The 25186-nt window shown below is 42.2% G+C and overlaps 1 protein-coding gene across 1 annotated transcript in view; it reads right to left on the reverse strand.

Moving 5' to 3' along the window:
• The window catches only part of PDIA5 (protein disulfide isomerase family A member 5), a 99508-nt gene that overhangs the window by 37403 nt on the left and 36919 nt on the right, over positions 1–25186 (reverse strand). The window contains exons 9-12 of the mRNA XM_042040493.1: positions 21791–21858; positions 17240–17331; positions 17065–17136; positions 12533–12669 (exon numbers count right to left, since the gene is read on the reverse strand). Coding sequence (XP_041896427.1) covers positions 12533–12669; positions 17065–17136; positions 17240–17331; positions 21791–21858 — 369 coding nt within the window. The remainder of the gene's footprint in view (positions 1–12532; positions 12670–17064; positions 17137–17239; positions 17332–21790; positions 21859–25186) is intronic.

Raw genomic sequence — 25186 nt, forward strand, 5'->3', positions numbered from 1 at the left:
AGAGGCAAACTAAATTGCAAATAAAGATTTTAAAGAATCATTATATTTCTGTCATCAACAGACTGCTTGAATACTCTTATCATGTACCAGCTACTTATTGTATCATGCCAGCTCTACATCCATCTATAGCTGCATACCAAAAATACCTCCATTAGCCTGATGAGAAAACGAATTTGAATCACAAAACAAGTCCTGCTTTCAGCAAGTGGGCCACTGGCAGTTCAGAATACACTCACACAAGATTTACGGACAACTTCAAGCAAAGAAAAAAAACTGTCAAAAATTTCAGATGCACCTTTGCTCTCTAAACATTTAACACCTAGAGATAACACCATTGGTTTCTCCATTCTTAATCCCAAAGGAGCAGTGACCTCTCACAACAGCAGAATAGCCAGTTCTTACATGTGCCCTATTGTTGACCTTGAACTTGCACCCCTACGTATAAAAGCAGGAGTATCTACATGGAGCAGGGGCGACACAATCCTTGCAGCCACACACAAATCCCAGCCCTCTTATCACCCATGCAAGAACACAAATGTATTCTCTTCTGCCATGGAAGTCTGTAACACACAGAGACTTCTAATGCATCATGTAAAAGAGGATCTCTCACGTCTGACATGAGGCAGTTTACAGTTCCTTCACCGGTACAGGAGAGCATAAACTACAACAGCTGCAGACTCCCTTGCATAATTTAGCCATCTGCATTGCAGACATCTGATGGAAAATCATCCACAAATTTGGCAGGGAGGGAGGATGACAAAAGCAGCTGTTTCTCCCCATAATCACAGGTACGATTTGCAATTGTGTTGGTTGCATGTTCACTTAATAGTCACAATAGCCAGAGAAGTCAGGCCGTGCCAGGATCTCCATGTTTCTGCTAAAAAAACCCCCCAAAAAAACCCCCAGAATCATCTTAGGAAGAATCAGGAGCCAAAGAATTTTGCACCACCTTTTCCCTCTGGGTACTTACTCCCACCAAACCATTCATGTTCTCACCAGCAGCACCGCACACCCAGGTATAATTCCAGATACTTAAACACAACGAGGTTTTAAGACTTGATGCTTTCTTATAAGAGATGCATCTTCAACATCTTTAACACAATATTGAATTCAAATTTCCAACAGCTAGCGCACACACAAATCCAGACACACGCCACCCCCAATACCATACATTTAAAGGCAGGTTTGGTTTGACCAGGCACTATATTGCTTAGAGATCAGTGACAAGCAAACAGCTTTACGGCTTTACAAAAGACAAAGCCTGTGAAAGGTCAGCCTGGAAAAGACTCTGAGGAACTAGAAATACAGAATTAGGAGAAAGATACTTAAGCAGTCTGGATTATTGCAGTCATGCTACGCTGCTGCGGTTGCAGCCTAACGCCGTGGCTGCGTGGGCTGCACGGTTCATCCCAGCGACCGGAGAGCACGGAGCGACTCGGCCCCGCCGTTATCACCATCTCACTGCCATTACCACGAACTCAGACTGCAGCAATCTGTGCGTGCAAGGAGCTGTGCAAATCCAGTCCCAGCATGGGCACACAGAGGAAAGTCTCTGCCTGCTTCCAGGAGCCCTTCAGTGTGAAGGTGGGGCACAAAATCTTTACAAATTGGTCACTCCTCTTCCTGTCTGTATGACTTGCTGAGGTGGTAGTGACCCAAACCCAGACACCATCTTGTCTTTTCTATGGTGGCGTAATTTATTCCCTCCCAGCATCACTGAAACTGCTCAGAAGAGTCATAACAGTTTTAGACAGTTGTAGTATGAGTTAAAACTATTTACTTGTTTTTGAAAAAGACAGTCAGATGCATTACATGAATCAGATCAAACTGAGAAGAGAGCTTAACTATACGTGTCCTCTGGGAAACCTGTCTGTATCCGTGTTGTGTTCACAGCTCTGGCAGAAGGGCCACCTTTAGCCAGCAATGGCCCTTGGCAGGGGAGGGCTCAGCACACGGGGGACAAACACGGAGCGGGTCCTGCAGGCTGCCTCCATGGGATTTAAAAGACAGCAGCTCTGGTGAACTGCACAACACACACTTTCGCCTTCATTTCTGGTCACACTGGAGCATATCTTCTTCTGACTCAGGCTCAGGGTAAAGGGTGAATATTCTCCAAGACTAACCTCAGCCACAGGCTGCTGCCTCCCAGGGATTCCTGAGAATCAAGCAAGGAGAGAGATTTCTGCTCTATCTTGCCCTCAGTGTGCACTCTCAGCTTCTGAGCTCACAGGGGGCCGTGGCTGAGCTGGACTCCTGACAGCAGCCTTTGAAAAAATACACCCCATCTGCACAGCACAGACTCCAGCATGCATCCAGGAACAACCTTTAACCTAATCATCATTTTTACGTAAAATAAACTAAAACCAAGAATCACATGGTTCCTTATTTTCATTCCAAAGGTGGTTTCAGCTTCCAGCTGCTGGAGATTACATTGCATGTATATACCAAAACTGCATGGATATACCCTCTTACTCAAGACTGTGGTGCAACTGATAGAAATCAGTGTTGGGAGATGATAGTGCCTCCTGCCATCCCTCTTGGGAGGGAAAAGAAATGAAGGAAGGTGAATCAGCTGGTATTGGAAGATATGAATTACACTTCCTACACCAGCTCTGAGGAACATGGCCCTGAGTAGGTGTTGAAAATTAATCTTCCCCTCCTGAAATGTGAGACAACAGCATGGTTGCCTTAAGGTGAAACTGTTGAGAGTTTATGAAAATACCACCAGAAAGTTTCCTTCTCAATTAAGCCAGAATTATTCCACATCTAAAAAAGACTCCCCCCTTTCTCCATTGCCAGGTGAACAACAACATTTTACCTTGAGGAGGGAAGGGAAGCTGCACTGCTTTCCCTCACACTCTTACCCCACTATGGAAAACTTTATGCTTTGGATTTAGCAATGAAAATGCCAAAGAACACGGGTTAGATGAAAGAGCTTTGAATGTTCAGCTCACAAAAACAGCATAACCTGAGAATTATTTCCTAGGATGCAATTTGTGTAAGACATCAGCAAAATGGATGCAACGCAATGAGATCTTCCTAAAAAGGTACATGCCAAAGAACTCAAGCTTAGGGGGCAGGGAGGTTAAAAGGAACGGTAGCACTGACTGTTACTGTGAAGATGTCTGGAAAAGTCAAGTGTCAAGAAGAGATACTGTGCAGAATGCAGATTTTTTGTCCAAAATCACAGCAGAAGTGGCCACCAGCTGAGACCTATTCACCTATTTAGGAGAAGCCTGCCGGCACGGTTGCCAACCACAAGCAGTCACAACTCCAGAAGACACAGCTCCACCATCAGCACAATGCCTCAGTGTCCAGGCAATGGATTAATGTATTAGTAACTCAGAAAAATGGCATCACCTGCCAACTCACCATCTGAAAGGGCACAAGGAGCAGACAGGCAGGCAAGCAATCTTTCACTCTAGGTTTCTCTGTTCACTATTTGCCCTTTACGTCAGTTCTCTACCTTTCATGGAATAAAAGTTGAAGCCATAAAGTATTTAGGAAGATAAACTTGACAGTGAAAACTCTACTGGTAAGGATTCAAGTAGCAGAGATACTGTAAGGCACTTTCCAAATGAGAGCCCTGCACAGTATATTGAGCTTATCCAAGTGAGGAAACTAATTTATTTCAGAAAAAATAAACCTGGAGTTTAATTCTTAAAGCTAATTCCTACTGTTAACCCATCATTAGAGGCAAGCAAAGTAAACCTATAAAAATAAGTTATGCTTCACTCCTATCAGAACTCATCACAAGAGCATTAAGGGCTTACACGTACACTGGGGTCAAGCTTGCCAGGATGACAGTTACCCAATTCACACACTCAAATGTGGATTTTTAACACCTAAAATTACTTAAGTCCTCTGAAAGACCCCTCTGAACACCTAAATAACTGACAGCAAATACCCAGAGAATGGGGCCAGTCCCTCTTCAGCTGTCACCTCAGCTGCTCCTTAGTGCTCCAGCAGCTACAGGCTGAGTCAGTTGGTAAGGACTCGTTAGGAGAGAGGGAAGGCAATAGTAGTGTGAGAAATGAGGCAGCAAATCCCCGAAGAAACTAATGTTCCCTTCACACCACCTGCCACACATTCACATGAAGCTTTTTTTCTGATGGGAATAGCCTTTGCAAATGTCTTCTTTAATAGAGAAACTAATTGCTCCTAATTGGAGGCGAGCATACAGCAATGCATTTTGAGCAAACCTCCCAAATTTCACAACCACCAAATATCTACATTTTGTCTCCTTTCCTTCTTCCTTTACCTATACCCTACATTCTGCTCTCAATACCCACAACTGCTACCAAGTAAGTTATACAATGTACATGCTGTGACCCCCGAACAGCATCATGCCATGGAGCAAGTCAAGATCCAGCCCAAAGGTAGAGCAGCCCAAAATACCCCAAGTTTGCCACTCTTCCTGGTGTGAAGCTCAACCAGAGCAAGTCAAGACTCCTCCCATTTAGTCCCGGCATGAGCTGTAACCAGGCTGTGAGTCATCAGCTCAAGCTGCGATAATCTTGTCTGAGCTCTGTGCTCACCCAGCAGCAGATGGAGTTTCCTAAACTTGGGGGACAAAAAACTGCTGTCTGCCACAAGCCAGGGAACACCAAAGGCAGAATCCTACTTCCTCCATGTTAATCAAGACTTTGCAGTGCTCATATGCCTGCCATATCTCAATTCCTGCAATACTGGAGCAGCTTGCAGTCTGGCCATGGCTTGCTAGATAAAACTCCCATGCAAGGTGAAATGTTATCTCCACTTCACAGGTTGGAAACTGAGACAAATATTTAGTGACTTGGGTCGTGACTGTACAAATCAAAGCAAGGCAAAGAACTGAACTTTTACATCTCCAGGCCAAGGCCATCGCTCTTATCATCAGATCATCCTTTTTTATGACCATACCCTGCTCAAAGAGCACAAGCTGCTTCAAAAAGACAATAATCCCATACGAACTGTGTGTGCCAGTATCAAAAGACCAACAGAAAAGAGACAGTGGAATCAGTCGTTACTGTGTTCGCCTCTTTCATCGCCCCAATCCTATCAAGTTATACTGCACAAGCTAGTTATTAGGATTTTTATACTCTTCACATGCCTATTTATATTAAGTACCACTAAAAACCCATACTGACTTTTTAGATCCTTGAGAAACATGAGTGGTATTGTCATTAAAGGAAAAATCCATGTCAGGTTCTTCATTTTCCTGGTTTGTTGCCTTTCCAAGAACTTCTGCTTTGATGTGTGATTAAATCTCCCTGAAAATAATTTCTGTAATTAGTTTAATTACAGGTCACTGCTCTGGCAGGTCACTGTGCTGAACTGTTCACACCCCCTAAGATTTTTGGTGATATTCAAATATATGTAGTATCGAGCAACATCTTGTTGTAGACTTCCACACTGTTACATAATGAAGAACCCAGTCTAAGAAGAACCCAAACCTCCTCTCTCTGAAATCAACAGTCAGGACTTGCTCACCTCTGGAAGCAGATTCTGAAGCTAAGAATGTACCCACTTCTAGCTGGTTCACATGAAGAATGTATCTGCTCCAGAAGCCTTCAGGAATGTTCAGCTGAGAAGTACATATGTACAATGCACAGAAAGTTGGCACAATTTATGCCTGTACAGGAGCATTTTATTATACATCCCATTAAAAACACACTAAGGCAACATTAAAATTAGGAGCCTATGGGACACAGAGAGTCAGGAAACATGCTTCTAAAACTGAAGCAAATCTTTTCTCTTCAACAATCTGTCCAGACTCTTAAACAGCAACACTCATCATCCGAGTGCCCTTGCACAACAATTCAGTTTTTGGTGATGAAGGCAGTGCAACAGCCCATCCTGACATCTGCATTGCTCCACCAAAAAACCCACCAGAGACAGGCACTGCCTGTGACCCACATAACAGTCCAGAAAGTTTGACTTGTTCAAAGCTTTCTATAATTACTCTGAAACAAGGAGAACATTTTCACAGGGTCTGGTATGAACAGGACTGAGCCCACAGCAAGCACCCTGACACATAAACGTCCCCTTGTGTATCTTCCTATGGACTAGTATATAGCTGTACCACAGGGATATGGCATCTGACCAGATTCCAAATGCACAACCTGCCTTACACACTACAAACTTCCAGTAATCCAGACCTGCGCAGGTTCACCAAAACCAGCTTCCCAGCTACCTGTTGTTTGCCTTTATCCCAGAGGCTCTACATCTGAAGGCAGATGCCAAAGGCTCTCTATGTAGCCACTGAACACAAACAACATTTTATTTTAAAAATCACGTATGTCATATATGACAGGGACAAAAAAAAATTAAAGGTTGTTTCCATCCATGTTTATTGCTGCTGGATGTTTGGAAAACCCACAAGCCTTTAACCTCTACTGGAACAACGGCGTTGGTTGACATTAAAAAAAAATCTTTGATTGAATCATGAATTAGCATGGAAAAACTTTATTTATTTACAAATAATTTAATTTCCTTATTTATCACAGGCTGCCAATGTTGGGCTGCTGCTGACCTGTGCTAGAAAGGCAATTTTTTTCAGGCTGCAGAGTAGATTATTCCTCAGCCTTTTCAACTTGTGGCCTTTCAGCTGATGCTGCCAACAGACATCCCAATTAGAGCTCACAGCATCATAGCTTGCTTTCAAAACAAACCAGTGGGGGTCTGAAAGGGAGACATATTTATTTATAGTTGTAAAACATGGTTTGAAAAAAAATAGATTTGATTTTGTGCACACATTTTGGATTCACTTTACTTCATATTTAAAGCGAGCAATGGCTTCCTACATCCCAATTTCACCATGTGCAGCAGTAAGAAACAAAAACAAGGCCACTGAAACCAGTGATGGTGCACTGGCTGTGAGAGATCCAAGTTCACTACTTGGTTAGAAGCTGAGGCCTTCTTCTTGTACTGGGCTAATTGGTTGGGATTCTTAATAATGAGTTCACAAAGTCACTTAAAGCCTTGGGTTTTAATGCACCCAGGGAGGAGGGAAGGAGTGAAGGGTGTGAAAAGCTGTTTTTCAAAGCCAAATTGATAAAACCGCTCCCTGTGCAATTAAAAACCTGAACAGATGAATAGATGACTTTGGAAAGCAGCAACTGCATAATTTATTGGGTTGGTTTAAAAAGGGAGAGAAAATATCCGAGGACAGGAAAGGAATTTCACGGACATTTCAACAACACATGAAAACTGTGGTGCATTTTATCATTTCAAGATTTATTTTTGCACTCCCTTCCACTGGGAGGAAGCAAGCAAAGGTCTGTTAGGTTGCATTTTCCCTGTTTTCCCTCTTTATCACTGGAGGAAAAACCACAATGGCTCCGATGTCCTACTAAGGATATGGACATTTTTTCTAACCTTACCTCCTGCAATCAGCTTATATGGTCTCTGAAGGAACCCTATGAAGGGGACTGGGAAGAGCACAGGTTTAACCTGAACTTAAGCTCACACACAAGGAAGAAATGTTGCAGGAAAAACATTTTAATAGTTTAATCCTTTAAAAAGCAAATGCACACTCACATTAACAGTACAGCCAAAGCACTTTTTTCTCCTCTGTTTGTTACCTCTAGCATCAGTACCAGACCACAAACTTTGGTCTGGTTGATGAGGTATGAGAGAGGGTAAAGAAGCCCCAAGCAAATATCAGGGGTGACTACAACCACCAATCAGCATCAGAGACTCCTCAGATCCGTGCTTGCTGAAGGTACACGGGGAGGCTACAGCTCATAGTGGCACCAGGACATTATTCTGCATTAGGCTGCAAGAACAGGTATGCTTTAATGTTAGCATGTGTCTCTTGTGAATGAGACACAGTTAAAATGTTAGCAGTGTCTCTTGTGTTAACAAAACATAATGAAAAGTAACTCCTATGCATGAACAGCAGACACTGCTAGAAACCATTTCTGAGTTGACTTGAATTTCAATCCTGGACTTCAAACACCTTTCAGTGGCATTTGAATTGACTTAACAGTGACTTAGTTGGGTTTATTTTGTGACTGAGATGTGACTTGGAGAAAAATGCTGAGAAAAATGTAGAAAGGACAAATGTGTAGGAGGTTTATTCTTTTGACAAAACAGAGTCAGAAAGACTTCAACCCTCACTAATTTGGCAAATATTTTGGGCAGAATTATTTTAAAAATTGCATTGGACTCAGCAAACAGTTTGATGAGGAAACTGAAAACACAAACAGGGCTTTTTTTTGTGTTCAAGTGACTCCGGAGCATTTTAAGTCCCAGTGAATACCCATGACACTAAAGCATTTAACAACACTTGACTGGCAGCATAACCCATATTTAGAGACATTCAGAACCCAGCTGTCATCTTGGGCATCTAAATAAATCAATCAGCTGTAGGCACAGATATCAAGAAGCACACACAGACATGGACTCTTTATTCTCATTGCTAGCAGAAGCCTATCATAAGCAACAAGGCTGCCTTTAGTTATGTTATAGTACAGAAATAACTCTGGTTGGTGCAATAAATCCTTTGTAGCCTCAGAAATAGGCCTGCTAACACAACTCTGCTATCTCATGTTACCAAATACGATCAATCCAAGTAAAAACTCCCAATCCTTTGAGAAGGAGGGGCCTTTCTTTGTTCTTTTGTACAGTGCAGGAGAATTCAGGTTTTGGGTACAACAACAGATTGAAAAAACACTTCAGATGTCTGCAAGACTCCAGTCTGAATATATCCAGGATAACACGATTTACGAAATTTCAGCAAAACGCTTAAGTAAGGAGCACAACAGTGCACACCCTTCACAGATGGCTGGGGAGGAGAGTGCCTTCAGAGCCTGACTGGCTAGGTCACTATTTACCTATGCTAAATATTCAGATTTATTGAACATCCTCTTAAGGGCTTTACAAAGGAGTTTCAGCAGGTTAAAAATCCTGCTCTGTCCCCAGTGACCCGTGAAACAAAAGCAGGATGAACTCATCCTGCCCACCCACACTCACCCACATGACCTGAAGCAGCACATCTTCTGTTTAATGGTTGTGATAAACTACTGCACAAAAGGTATGGTGTCTCTAATCCCAAGAGGTGCAAGCTGCATGCTGCAGACCTTCCTGATGTGTTTAAAACACACTAGGCTGCTCTCCTTGAACTTAGTTATGCCAGGCAGCACTTAAAATGCTGCCATGCCTTTGACTAGGCTAGTAAGTGCAACTGATTGTAAATAATTACAGTGTGGTCCTCAGGGATGATCATTAGTAGCCACAGGCACGGAGACCCAATTGGCCACATCCATCACAGTGCCTAATGGTGCAGTTCACAGGTATTTACCTGGGATGTGTTTGGTTCAGCTGTATCTTCAGCACTGGGGGCAGGGGAGCAGAGAAAACGTTGCCAATTCCCCACTTTTCCATCTTTTCATACTGCACTCTGTTAATGCACTGGCCACCTGAATAGGCAATTAAAGCATCACTGAAATAATTCTCCTCTACTAAAACAGTTCCTCGTGTGTGTGTGTGTGTGACGATTTGGGCTGGGATAGAGTTCATTTTCTTCACAGTAGCTGGTATTAAGCCATGAGTTGGATTTGTTCTGGGAACAGTGTTGATAATTCAGGGATGTTTTAGCTATTGATGAGCAGTGCTTACAGAATCCAGACTTTTTCTGCTCCTCACCCCAACCCACCAGTGAAGAGGCTGGGGGTGTACAAGAAGATGTCAGGGGACACAGCCAGGACAGCTGACCCCAAATGACCACAGGGATATCCCAGACCACATGGTGTCATGCTCAGCATACAGAACTTGGGGAAGAGGGAGAGGGGGGACATTTGGAGTAATGGAGTTTGTCTTCCCAAGTCACCATTATGTGTGACAAAACTCTGCTTTTCTCGGAATGGTTGAACACCTGCCAGTAAAGGCAAAGTGGTGAACAAATTCCTTGTTTTGGTTTGCCTGTACATAGCTTTTGGTTTTCTTATTAAACCACCTTTATCTCACAAACCCACGAATTTTCTTGGCTTTACCTTTCAAATTCTCTCCCCCATCCCAATCTGAGGGAGCAGCTGTGTGGGGCTGAGCTGTGGCTGAGGCTAAACCATAACAGTGTGCCAGAAAAACTCCAAGTCACGTGTGTGTTGCATGGTGACACAGGAGTTTAAGTACTTGCTAATTCCAGGCCAGTGTTGAAATCCCCTTGATTATTCTTAGTTACTTAGAAGTATATCCTGTGTTATGAGCCTATTTTATAGATGTTTTGACATTTTTTTTTATTAATACATAATTTTTAGGAAAAAAACTTCCTCAGCCTGAGCTACCAAGGTCAAAACAAGTAAGACATTCACTGGTTTTACCACTTCTTTTACTGGAAAAATTTATCTCCTAATATTCGTAAGGTGACACCATTAGCACATTTAAGAAGTGCTAAGAGAAGAGCTTTTAATCATGGAGATAACTGTTTATGATAGTTGTCTGTCATTAATTAGTTTGCAAGCCTTATACTCTGCTGAGGATGCCCAGAGAGGATTCTTACAAACACAGATCTTTTACACATGTACAAGCTGGATTCTGCATGTAGGCAGAATTACCATTACCATCTGAATGTAAATAAAATGCCCCAAATATTCGAGTTGCATTTAAAATGCAGTTGTTCTGGCAAAGAACACTCTTTATCCCAATTCTGAGCAGCTGGAAAGTGTTATCAGAAGATTGCAACAGCCCAGTTAAGGCATTTGATTTACTTTTAAAACAGCATTTTCCAAAGTACTGCTGTACCTTAGTGCAGAATGCTCCTTAGTACAAAATATACCTGTCTGGAAGCACCCCTCCTCTCAAAACAGGTCACGCAATATTGTTATCCCTAAAATTGTGTTACCAGTGTTCTTGAAAATACTAAAAAACCACTAAAACCTCAACAGAATCCTACTGAGATTTAAAACTAACTTGAACTTACTATAAAATTTGATTGCAATTGTATGTATTCATCTATTTTTAATCTGGCTTCCTAAAGGATTAAGTTTTGCAGGGCCAGCTGTTGATTTCTTCCCCCTCTTCCTCCTCCTGAATACATGACTGGACTCCTTTGCCCATTTACAAACTCAAAAAAAGGCAAAGCTTTAAAATACTACTAGATCTCTAAACATGCTGAGATCCAGGGCTAAAGAGAAGGGATGCTTATCCCATGCCATTGTGCAGAGAGAGGGAGAGGAGGGAATTTAGGAGTTACATTTGTGCTTGGCAGCAGCTGCTCAGCAAGCGCACAGCTGCCGAGGAGCAGCAGCCCATGCTGTCACTGGCACACCGGGGTGCAGGGAAATCTGGGGAAGGAAGGATTTGGCTAACGAAGGATAACTCCTGAGCAAACCAGGCCTCATCAGTTCTGCTACTTGTGTTTGGGGTTTCAGAGCAGGAGTTCATCTCCGGTCCCACTTTCATTAGTACAAATAATCCAGGGAACACAGCAACAAAACAGCAGTCAGTCCCCTGCTTCAGTGGACCAAATTCTTAGACACTTCATCAGGCAGAGGAAATTCATTATGGTACGTTTTTCAAATGAGTCTTATGAGCAGACCTTCAAAAAAAGGCATTTTAGAGCTAACTCCTGCTGGCATAAAGGGAAGCAGGATTTCAGCCTCTGTGCCAAGACCCTCAGCTGTGAGCACACAGTCTGCCTCCAGAGCCCTAACCTTTAAATCTATGCCCTTGAAAATGAACATCTCACCCAAGTAGTACTGCCAGCACAGCAGCAAGAGGAGAGAGAAGCTGTGTGTCATCCAGCATAGCAGATTCAAGCTTGAACTGTCCATCACAGACAAAAACAATTGGAAGAACCAGCTGTGTAGCTGAAACAAGTTACATCCACAGTGAACAGAGGTTAATGCACTCTTCTCTTCCACCCAACAGCATACGAGAGGGCAGCGTGGCTGGAACAGCTTCCTGAAGTCAACCCACTGCATTTTACTGCTCAAGCTAAAACTTCAAGTCATGAAAAAGATCAGTTCAATGCATTCTCAGCAGAACAGTAAGTAGTATCACCACCTACTCTGCCTTAGTTAACAAAAGTCCTGAGGACTTTCTAAACTTAGGTCTACTTTTGGCATAGTTCAGCACAATATATAATGACAATCATCCCTTACATTGCCAGAGAAACTGTGGCAGAGGAGTGAAAATGCTCAAAATGACATATCAGCAGCCATGGACAAGAACCCAGGAGCTCATGGTTCTCAAGTTGAGTTGTTTACTCAACCAGAGTTCTGCTTTGAAAGCAAACAATACTGAAGAGAAGTTGAAAATGAGAAATCATGCTGTAGAGTGATGAGTACTCAGACTATTTAAGCATCATTACACTCAATTATGCTTTGACTCAGCCTACAAAGTGTCCCTCTTCCAGAAGCACATCTCCATCCTAAATGTGAAGTCACCAACTTCACAAACATTTCATGCCTTGTGTATTTAACAATCATCACAAACAAGAAAAGCCTGGACTTTTGAGTTCATGGTTCGGTGAAACTTCCACAGAAAAACATCACTGATTTTGTTAGCAAGCATTTGGCTCAGAGTACAGAAGAGAAAACAAACTCACATGGTGCATGGAACATCACTAGCACAGATGAATGATCTTTTATAAACTTGTCGAAGTCCTCATCGGTCAGGTGATAAACTACATTTTCTTCATCTGCCCAGGGAGTCTCTGGAGCCTGTGGCTGAGGTGCCTGTGGGCTACAAGACAAACAGACACAGCTTAAAGGCAGCTCTCTGGTGCTAAGCAGCCATCTTGCAAAGTCAAACCAGTGTAAGGAACCACTTTGTGCAGATGTTCATACATGTCTGACACACCAACCCTACTGAACAGGAGTTACTGAACAGGGGTTCATAGGGTTCACAAACCTATGAAGCTTCCATAATTGTACTCATCCAGAACTCAAAGGCACTGAAACACAGATAAAACTGGAGGAGGAATAAAAAAATCTGCAAGAAGCTCCTGAGGACAGATCAGCAATGGAAGGGGATGGAGCGAGGAGATAACCAGACTGCTTGGTTATTACATTATAGAAATCAAATGCATTTTCTACTACTCTTTTACCCTCCTCAGCAGGATGCTCCCCTTCTCACAGCATTCCCACTTTGTAGTTCACAGGAGTCATTGCAAATGAAAGAAAAAAGCAGTGAGCAGAAACAGCCAATTTAACCCGTCACCTTGGATACTGACAGCATGATTAGGGCCAACAGAGAAAGGAGGAGTAGTGTTGGGACCATGAGCCACCTACACACACCATTTCCCCAGGAATACATGGTTTTACCCTGAACAACTCTTGTGAGCCAGGGAAGCATTGTTATGTCCTCACTCTGCAGTGGGCTTGTAGGCCTAACTCAGCAAAGCTACTCAGCTGCATGCTTAACCCAAAAGGCAAGTGATGTGTTCTACCAGCTTCACTATGATTGCACATGAGTTCAACTGTCTTTGATGGGTCAGAGCCACAGAGACTGCTCAAAGACACAGTGGCAGGTCTGGAAACTGAACCTAAGCTCCTCTGGAGCTCGTCATCCCAATAAACAATTGGTTTTGGCTTTCATTAATGTACATTAAAAAGAGAATTTGGCAGCTGTGAACTAAACTATGCTAATTGACATTTTATTTATTAAAGCAATGTTCACAAAAAAGACACCCAAACATACAAACATTGGGAGCCAGACTCTGAAGCTATTTTATTCTTGTCAGTTGCAGTAATGAGTTCCAAATACCCCCCAAAATTCCCTAAATTCTTTGGCAAAGTATAGGTCTGGATGTGACCCCATCTCTGGTGAAAGCAGATTTACTATTTTTTATTAAAATGTATTATTGTGTTAGCTGCCTGGAACAAGGAATGGCAAACAGATGATAACTCATTTATCCTGCCTTACTCATTTCTAGGCTGAAAGCCTAGTTTGATAAAAAAAAGCAGTAGAGATACACAGATTCACACAGCAACTTCTGTTGATGTAAGCAACGGGTGTGATCCAAGAATATTAAGCAATCCATGCAGAACTGTGATGCACACCTCTGCTGCTGCTTCTACAATAAACAAACCAAGAAGCAAACATCAAAGCAAAGGTCAGAGCTGCACCTGGCCAAGCAGCCCAGAGAGCAATCTCCAGGTATCCTGGCAGAGTGAAGGCTTTCCAGCAAACACCATGACACTCAATGGATTTGGGAACTGGGCTGAGTAGGCAGAGCATGAGGAACATGGACACAATGCCTACAAAGCACTGGGAGAACATGGTGTCTGGGAGGGCCTAGTGTGACCTATTTCAGTCAGGAATCAGTAAAGCAAGGCACAGGATATTTATTCAAATGGCCTAATTTAAAATGTTGTGCATGCTAATAAGCCTACGCAGGAGTTGGTAAGAAACACCTCAAGGCCTGGAGAAAGCAATAAACAAAATTTAAAATGTCATTTAGCCCATACAAAAGGCACACCCAACATCTGACTAGGATGACAGAAGTCTAGAAGAGTTATAAAAAGCTAATTCAATTGAGAGCACAGAACAAGTTCTTGATTTAACGGAGTAGCTGATGCTAAGGAAGGGCCTGAGGGGAATCTATAAAAACAGCAAGACAAACCAAGCAGCTATTGAAGGCAGCAAGAAGCTGGTGGGCTTGCCTACTATTCAGGCTGATACAGCTGTGTACAAGAGTTAACAAAAAAGTGGTATGTACAAGATAGTATCTCTACTGTGCTGCATTAAGGCTGTATGATGGTTTGTCTCTATCACCTCATGAAAACATCTGAAACTCCCTAACATAGTAGCCAGTGCCTATTAGAAAGATAAGAAAGGTAAAGCATCTGCAAGACTGATGCATTAGCACACTTTCAGCATAAGAAAGAAGCACCTTCATTAAGTAGTAAAAAGGAAAAAAAAGAGGCGTTGGAGCCCTCCAAACTATCAGTTCTTGTCCTGAGAGGAAAAAGCATGGACAATGATTTAAGTAACTCTAACTTTGATTAAGTTGTAACATGTTCTCCTTCACAAATGAGCCTAAGATCAACCACTTTCAGCACTTTACCAGTAATATTTAGAGGGAAAAAAACAAGAAGAGGGAGAGGGACAACAGCTGCTTTTCTGAGGAGTGTACTTATTGTCCACACAAAATAGGCCATTGCATATGGCTCAATGTCTGCTGGGTTTGCTTTCAAGACTCTACAATGACAGCATGCACTGTATAAAAATGTATTGGCTTTCCTTGCCATGAAACTGCCATGCCCTGGTTCTCAGAGCAACATTTTGTACCAAAGCAACCTTTCAATATTTTAATATTATGCTATTCTGAAACATAGCCTGTACACCCTGCAGCTACCTAATTGCACTCCTTGGCTTTCCTAAAGCCCTTGCCATACCATTTTGGCTACCTGTACTGCAGATTCCTCAGAACAGTATATTATGTATGTAGCATGTTTACCCTAGATGTGGTTTTATTAATAATTTGATTTATCATAATTTAAGCATCAGTTACTGGCAAAATATAAGTACACATAATTACTTAATGTGGTTTCCTTCAAACCTTGTACTTATTACACAGAACAGGGGCACAAGGCTACTGCTCAGATCATCTTCTGGGCAACTAATAAGCATGCACTAAGTGAGGACGAACAGCTGTCTTTAGCTCTGGACTGCTGAAGTATCAGCCAAAGCCCACAGTGGCTTGTTAGCAGAGATTATCATTGGCAAGAGCTTGCAGCTGTTCTGCTTTGCCTCCAGTAGCTGTGTTCACTTGCTGTCACAGCACTGATATAAAGGTACTGCATATTGCAGGGATTATCTGGATATTATGTGAGCAGACAGGGGAAAAAACCACCCCAAACAGCTAATGTTTCACATATGGTAGCCAAGAGATAACCACATCCTTGCAGAATTGAAAAGCATAACAAAGTGCAGGTGATTAAGCCCTATCCCTGCTCCAAGGGCTGATCATCTCCTTCCAGTTGCTGGAGTTGCCATCTTGATCATGCACATTTGAAGGCTTAATTGACTACACGAGGCTTAATGACTATGGCTGAATTCCTCCTGTTTGAGCCACTGGGCAGTACTTGCTTGCAGTGTTTGTAGCTCCTGATGCTAACAGGAATGCAGCTCTCACTTCATTTGTGGGTTCCAAATCCTGAAGCTACTGCTGCTGAAGAGCCTGGGCTACCTGCCACCATATGCATGTCCCCAGCACAGCACCACTAGTTCAGCAAAATACACTTACTCTGAGCCAATTCTGCTAAGCTGTACTATTACAATAGTTTGCAACAGTCTGTTCTTTCCCATGTGTTTGTTTCCTTTCATTAGGGTCATTTCAGTATTTTTCCCACGACTGCAGCAAACATGGGAGGCTTACAAAGATGACACCATGCCCAAGAGCCTGGGTGCACTGCAAACGGGATTTCTCCATCACCAGATTATCTCAGCTCTCTCCAGCTGCTCCATCAGCTTCACTGACCATGGGGGGTTTGCACCACTTGAAGAGCAGCTATACACACACTTTTCCTGTCTGTCTCTGAACTGCTAGTCCCACAGGCTCACTCAGCCCCCAAAATGTTTATGACTGCAAACAGCTCTCTTTAGGTAGAACAAGGGGCTTTCAACACTTTCACATCATTACAGCAAACACAGATGTTGTAAAAGTGACTACCTATCCAGGGTGCCTTGATCTTCAGTTTGTCTCTGAAAGACACTTTAAAGGTTTCGGCTAAAGGCTGATGAACCAACAAGAACTGCACACTTCATATACACATTTTTAATAACACAACAGGAGTCAAACCTTTTGCAAGGTATTAAGTTCAAGCACCCAAGATTACTGGAAATTTAAGCCGGCATTTTTAGCGAAGCTGAGATCTGTGTATCTGCATTTATTTTAGTCCACAGTCAGTCTCCTATTACAGCCAAAATGCAACTGTGAAATGCAAGGCATGCATGCTAAAATACAAACATTAGTCAATCTCCCCATACGAGTTTAGCTGATCTCAGCGGGGTAGTTTTGTTTGCTCTTCTGAGCAGAGGGAAGGAGAGAGAGATGTCTGTTCCTAAAGCATTACATTCTGTAAATAATGAAGAGTACATAAAAGATGGAGTGCATGAAGTTGAATGCCTTACTTTTTCAGCCACTCTGCTATATCTGCTGCAGTAGCACCAAAGTTCTCGAAGTTGAACAGGAACTTTCCTTTCCTGTTAAAGCAACAAAACAAGGTTCAGTCCTTGCCCTAAAAGATAAAAAGATGCAATTATAGAAGAGTCATGATTTCTAAATTAGTAGCAAAACATAACTGACTCAAAATAGCAGATTGTAGGATATCCCCGGACATTGAATTCTTCCTTTATCCTTTCAAATTCAGCAGAGTAAACATTCATCCCCGCAAGAACCTGGAAAAAGAGCATAATCTTACTGATTCTTATAATACAGCAGGAACATCACATCATTTGTTTGAAGATTTAAGTAAAACCCACTTCAGTCTTGGCGGATTCTGATTTCATTCATATAGCTGTCAAGCAAGGGGCTCTCTGTAAAAGGCACTGAAGTTTTTCTGATTTTGTGCAAGGGGGAACAGAACAATACTCGAGTCTAATCCAGAGAAAACACACACCAGTCAGCATGTCACCTCTTCCTTGCTCTGGAAGCATCTCTGTTTCTTTTTATTCACCCACTAACAGAAATACCTGAAGGGAATTCTTTCAATTGCACTACTTGTGCTCTTCTTCGCACATTTGGATTTTTAGCTACAAGTGTAACTAGATTTTTTTTTCTTCCTCTGCAAGTAGGAAAAAAAAAAAGAGTTCTCAGTTCATATCCAAACATTAAACAGGACAGCAGAAGTTCCACCCTCAGCTCTCTAGTTTCCACTTCAGCAATGAATTTTCAATCTCAGCTCATGTCCAGAAGCTCCAACCAACGAAGCACTGGCATTATCCCAGTTCAAAAATGCACTTACTGAAAGGCAAGGGGAAATCAGCACGACTTTGATGTGAAAATAAAATGTGCCCTATTTCCATGAGCTCAGGAAATAGCACATGGCCTTTATATCCTTTAAATATGTTAACTTGGGTAGGGTAGGGTATAATGAGAGTTAAGAATTAACCTTGTCCTACAGTCTTCAAAAGAGAGGCACAGAAGCACAGTAGCTTTTCAGACTAGCATGCAAAACAAAAACTCTCTCCTCCCCATTCCTCACCTCTTTCCCAACCCATCCTCCATCTCAACAGTCCTTGAGCTTCAGGTTCAGGGCTCCTGTGACTTGTACTGTGCCCCGTGACTTATTCTGTGCCCTGTCCAAATGTCTTCCAAATATTTCTGACATGAAAATTGGAAGATGGGATTGATTCCAAGTTTTTGTGGGTGTGCACTTCACACAGAGGTCGTTCTGCTGTCAAACCTGGACCCAGCAAGTTGCTGAGATACCACTTCCTGATTAACTTAGTTTAATGGCATTGACAGCTTAAATCATTTTAGCAGCAGGGTCTTAATCCAACCCCCTCCTCCTTCCCTCTCCAAAAACAGGATTTTCTCCTTCCAGCTGAAATACCACATCAGAATTTAATACCACGTTCCTGACTGCAGCAAACTGCACAGATCAACCAAATGTGCTCAGAGCCAGCATGAAATAAATCTTAAAGCAGAAAATCCTCATTTGAAGGTCAACCGTTTCTAAGAATGTGCTGGAAAGTCACAAAAAGATACTTTGTTTTCTCTTCCCTATCCTAAGAAAGGATAAATTGAACAGAGGAGAATACAGAAATAAGGTTTATACTTGCTGGCCTAGTCTTCCACTTTGAATTTTCCTTGTATTTCAAAGAACCAGACTGACTTAATTCATATGAGATTATCTAGACTCAATTCTCCCCTTTCCTTATCCTCCATGTCACCACCTAAAGGGAGGTAAATGCAATAGGATCAAGAGAACAGTGGTTGCTTTATAAAGCAAGAACCTGGTTTGTTAACTAATAACCCAATAACACCAGCCTACCAGATTCCATGTTTGCTGTGAACTTTCAGAGGATTTCCTAAGAATTAAATGGGCATCCCTGGCCATTTCAGACAATTTCACTGTGTCCATCCAATGGTGATTGATACAAGTCAATAACTTGGATTCATTCTTGCGTTCATTACATTATATGAAGCATAATTAGCAAAAAGCTTATTACAATAGGATTTATTTTTAATGACAAGAGTAACAGCTTTAGCTGGCTAATAATCCAGAATTATGAAATATCAGGCTGTCAGAGACCATCAAAATACACCCAGTGCCCAAAGCCAGGGTCCTCCTGCCAGACGTCTGGCGAATTTGCTTTTAGCAAATGACTGAATGACCCCAACTTCAATTTAAGTCCATTACCTCTTGTAATAGCCATTGCAGAAACAAGGATCAGTTTACCCCTTTCACCTCCGCAGTGAATTATTTCACTGAAATATTTCAACACTTATCTGCTCTCCAACAAGCTACCTATAACCTAAACCACCTCTGAATCCTTCCTAGCTGCCCATTAATTTGGAGCTTCTGACCATTCCTGTTCAGCTGTGACCCCCGACCTTGATTCACGGTTTTCTTGATGGGATTGCTCCAAAACTCGTACCTCACAGCACCAAAAAAATTAAAACAAAACAAAACAAAACAAACCCAAACCAACAAAAAAAACCAAGCACCAAAGGAGAAAAGCACTTAAGCATATTCTCAAGCTGGTCTTTACTGAGCAGAACCTTCTGACACACTCACAAAGTCCATGGGCATTAGGGAGATGATGAATGGCTTGCTAATAACCACTTCCCCCCTGCTCTGGGGCCACAGAGACAGTCACTCACCAGAGCCCAGCCAACCCTTTAACCACAGGAATCTTTCCTGCCAAGGATAAAGTAAGCCCACTTCTGATTTGGAGCACTTTTTCCTTCATCACTGGGTGGAACGGAATAGTAAGATATGACCACAATATAAACTAAAAATGCCACCCTGCCTTCCTCTCAGTAACAGCACGGGGACAAGAAACAGCCAGTCCCAAGAGAACACAGTGACCAGCAGCAGGTACAGTGCACCTTTTCACTTCTATGACCTCTTCAATAGGCAATACTGTACTTAATTTTCCTGCTATGTAACAGCAATAATCACATTTGAGCCTGGCACATCCTGACAGCTAATGACAGGTCAGATTAAAAGGCCAAACCTTCAGCTCATGCAAACCACTCATAAACTTTGCAGCAAAGTCTGATCTGGAGGTCAGCATCACTCTGAGGCACTCCATGAATAATTTATGATGGGTACAGCATAGTTAACTTTAGAAATGGCAAGCTGTGTACACATCCCACTCAGGAAGTTAATTGGGTCAAATTTTGACAAACAGACCGATTTTTGTGAAAAACATGGGTGGCAGTGGCATAACTGGACTTTCCTCTGAACTGATCCTGCACTACAACACTCCACTGCAAAAAACTGTGTCCCAGTCCTGTCACTCAGCTGTGCATGATTAGCCCGGATCTACAGAAACGATTTCCAAGCGAGGAAGGAAATACTCAAACCAGAATAGATCTAGAGTTTAAATTCTCTGGTCTGAATTTAATAAAATGAGCTGCACATGGACGAGGAAGGGATAACTGCAGGAGGACACAGTGCTCTGCAGCATGCCTTCTCTTTGGCACTGTCTCTACAGGTGATGCTTTACATTTCTAATCCCTCTCACCCCACACCCCACAATGTACTGCCATGCAAGGCAGGAGTGCCTTCCCAAAGGCTGCAGCATGTGCTCCTCTGAGGGGAGATGGCATTAGAGTGCTGCCTGGCTAGACAAAAATACTCTTGAAAATATCTTCTAAGGGTTGTGCCGTGTCCTAAATAAATCTGAGTAACTCCCACTCATTTCAGCCCTAAGCAAACAAGGACTTAGAGAAAACCCTTCTGAAAACAACCAGTTAGGAGAATGTTGGGCAGTCTGACAGCACTAGATGGTCATGAGAAGGGATTGCCAGAGCTGCCCTAGCAATGAACTGCAGTGCTTCATCTTTTCCTCACAAGGAAACCTGTAAACACAGCAGTGAATGACCCAACAGGCAGGATCAGACCAAATCCTACTACAGCCATGAAACAACAATCCTATTTCTTCATCCTTTACGTGCACTGGCATCATATAAATCATACGTTAAGCACATTATAAAACCTTGACTAGACAAGTGCCTTTGACTTGCTTACAGAGATCAATACACCTTATAGGTACAAAGGGGTAACTAGATTACTGTGAATCCTGTACTTTATTAGAGTCAAAACTTACTTTCATATCTATGTGGCATCAATGCTAACTTTGACAGAGCTACAGTTCAACTGTAAGACTGTATTAATGCTGAGTGGCTAGGAAGGTTACCAGTAGCTTATGGGAGGGGCCTCTCCCTCCCACAACACTGTGATTCTTCACTAAAAAAGTGGATTAATAACTGCTTTAAGGGCATTCATCCCTGACCTTGCTATGAAACATCAGGCCAAAAAGCTGATCAAACCCATTAAGGCAAACATTTCTTTCTTTACCAAAATGAGCTCAAAAGGTCTACAAACCCACAAATTAGAGGCTAAACATAAATCTACATAGTGTCAGAGCCTGCATCTCTATGGAAAAAACTGCAGTGGCTCTAAAGGGCAAGGGAGTTGACATCTCATTCTCCAATGTTTTAGCAGAATAAAAACCAAGACAGAGAATCCTGAAGAGATCTGGAACAGAGTCATTTATTTCTGTTTTATTTCAACTTGCTTAGAAATTGATAATTTTGATAAATATTTGTGGGTTTAAATACTTAAAAGAAAGTGTTAAAATGATTTTTGAAATGTCATATAAATCTCATTGTCTCACTTACATATTTACCCTTGAGTTCTGTTGCTGCTTGCTGATAAGATGGCATCATTCTCTTACAAACACCACACCCTGATAAAAAAAAATTGTGTGAGTAATATGCCAACAACTCTATTCAGCCTCTTCTACAGTATCTATGTTCCAAAGCATATGAAGTAATATTTAAAATCAAAAAATCTAAACAAAAATTCTTTATCTACTTCACTAAGTCATTATTAGATTATTAGTTTCTAAGGATGTTAGTTCTTGATACAAGCCTCTATTTTTGCACATTTTTCATGCTCTTCATTTTCATATTCATTTCTCATCCCAGTACGAAGAGAGTGTATATATATAAAATATATATATATATATTCCTCAGGCTCTGAGCTGAGCCGAAATAAAAACAGAGGAGAATACAAGATAAAACACACATATCCAAAGTCAACAGAAGATGTCTTAATTGTGAGCTCAAAACAAAAAGCTTTGTGCATTTCTGGTCTTTGAAGGGACAGGGGGAGGTACTTCAGATTAATCCCAGCTTAACAAGGCATTGAAATTAATTTGAGATGCATTTCCTAAACACATTACACAGACATCAAGTATTAAACAGTGCTCTCTTAATTGAGCAGACATAGCTCAGAAGCAACAGCCCTTGGAAGATACAATATTGTGCTGCTGTGGAAAAGACAAAGGGCAAGTGAGGAAGACCACCAATGTGTAGTTGGAGTGTGCTAAGAGCTGTCTGATGATGCTCTGCAGGGCTAAGCAGATTAGCAGTAAATCACCTTGTAAGCAGCAGTTTTCACCCCTGCCAAGTAAAATCCGTGCATGCAGATGGGAAGGGGCAGGAGTGCAGCCAGCATGAAAGAAAGGTAGCTGGAGCCAAGCACTCCAGACACTTATTGTGGAAACACTCAGTCCACCACAGGACAGTAGGCAACACCTCTCTTCTGGTTAACAGAGTTTTGAAAATATCTTCCAGAAAGGAGGAACAGATTTTGCAGCCACTTGTTTAGGATCATATCAGCATGCCTGGAAAAGAACATCCTTTACTCTGAGAGAGTTCTGGTTTCTGTGGTCCTTCCACCTTTGATCTCTCTGCTCAAATTGACAATGAGGTTGTTAAATTAGTGCTGGTTAAAACGACAATTTCTTGGTGGGCACAGACCACTCACTTAAGGCCCACTGAAGTCTTGCAGCTTCATCCAAACCACTGGACAGACATCAAAAGGTGTGAGTTGACAGACATCATCTTCTGAATCTTCTATTTCTTCTCTGCTCAGGAGCCTCAGGCCCCAAACTCCTTCATCAGATTTTGCTATCTTCCCCTCTTTGCTCTCTTGCTGCACCCTGGAGTACCTTCAAGAGCACAGGCACACAGCAGCCTCCTCCACACAGCCATCACCCCTATCATCCTCCTCTTCCCAGCTCTGCTGCTGCCTCAAACTTGCTGCTCCCAAACCCACTTCAGTACATCCTCTCCTGTCCTTGTATTTCTGGGTTATATTGTTCAGGATGCTGCCAAGCCACATATACCCCTCAACATGCATAAAAGGGGAACCTCAAAAAACCCAGTTTCTTCTGTTCTTCTTGTATTTTGTCCCAAAAGAGGGAACTTAATTAAATACACATTAGTCTTCCCACTAGTTAACACCTTCATTTTTAAAGCCTTGTTTTCAATCACGTTTATAAACAGCTCCTTCTTGTTGCCAAATCCAGACAGTCTCCTGCAGGAGCCTTCTTTGACAGTTAACTACAAATACATCTGAATGCCTTTAAATATACCTAATATTTCATCTTTAGTGCTGTCTGACTTTCTAATATAGGTCCGAAAGTACAGTGAATGGTCTGCAAATGGCAGGTAATATCTTCTGAGGAAAGCAAGCCTTTGCTCTGAGTTGTTTTACCCAGACCAAGCATTCCTGAAATATTAAAGTAACTGCATCTAAGTCTGTAGTTGCTTTCATCTCCCCCTGCCCATTTCCTATGAATCTGCCACAATTAATCTAAAGCCCCTGCTTCTAACAAAGCAGAGAAATAAGGCAGCTTCCAGATAAAGCCTCTGATGTCCTCTTTTGTCAAAGACCTCACTTACAAGTAACGAAAAGCAGAGTTTCTTCCAGTGACCAGTCTTGATTTCCTGCTCCCAGTTATGAAAAGTAACACCTGTATGTAACCAATAATTTCAGCTGCTCAAAGCCCAAAATTTAATGCAACTGCTGGATGTATTCTGTCTCCAGTAAGAGGAGCAAGAAAAGAAAAATTGGACAACAACCAAGTCAGAAGGTCTTGTGTGTTAAATAAAAGATGAGGGAGTTACAAACTGAGAAATCAGAGAGGAAGAAAAAAACCTCACAAGTAGACTTCCTTCACAGCAGTTTGGAAAGCAGCACAAGTATTACAGCACTGAAAACTAGCAGGTGTTTTGCCACTTCAAAGAAGAGAAACTGGAAGGAGGAGGGTTTCTGGGGGAACGGTTCAAAGAGAACGAAGGGTTAGATAAGGCACATTTCAGAAAGAGACCCAGTGGTGGAAAACAATAATTCCTGATACAGGTAAACTGTGAAAGCACCAGGCAGCAGCCCAAATCTCCCCGAAGGGACGATTTACAGCAGAGCAGCCGTATCGTCTCCTGCTGATCTGAGGCAGCAGCTGCTGGGAACAGCCACACACCACGCCAGGCCACACAAGACCACACTACTGCAGTCTGGAGGCACAGAGCCACAAGTGATTTCATTAAAAGAAAAACCATCGTCTCAGTGATGCATCAACTAAGTCTTGGGCAATTTTGGCCATCTTGGCAGTGCTCGGATGAGAATAAAAAGGTAAACTGGTATTTCAGGCAGTAATTACAAGAGAAAATACACTGAGAAACACTAGACAATGCTGCCATGGGACAGAGTTTTAAAGAGAATCAGCCAGCAAATTGCTTGTGGTACCTAACATCAATTTCTCTATCAGGGCAGTCCTGGGAGGCTTTAGGTCACACATTTATTCCCCTCTCATGGCTTCCCTGCTTCCTGAACTGAGCAACAACTCAAGTGCAACACTATCTTGCTTAGAAGAGCTGGAAAGCCTCTCACACAGCAGTCACCAGGAAACACAAAAAGGCAGCTGTAAATCTGCAACATTAAGGAAAAAGCAGCCAATGCAATGACAAAGTAGCAGCAATACAAGGTCAAAGTCACAAAAGAAATGGAGTGACTCCAATGTGCTCTTCTCTTCCTGAAACCCCACTTGCATTTGAGTTACTCCTGCCAATGCAGGTAGGAACATGCAGGATGCCCCCAGGATGGAGCAGGAACAACAGCTCTGCTCCTGACGACTGCACTGTTCCCTCTGCCTGCAGCGTACAGTGTTTGTTTTGTGCAGCACAAATCTGTAACAAAATCATAGAAAGCAGCTGCTTAAAAGAACA

This window comes from Corvus kubaryi, unplaced genomic scaffold (genome assembly GCF_017639235.1).
Source record: "Corvus kubaryi isolate FWS band 111438036 unplaced genomic scaffold, C.kubaryi_AGA036_p1.0 37396, whole genome shotgun sequence".
NCBI classification, from domain to species: domain Eukaryota; kingdom Metazoa; phylum Chordata; class Aves; order Passeriformes; family Corvidae; genus Corvus; species Corvus kubaryi.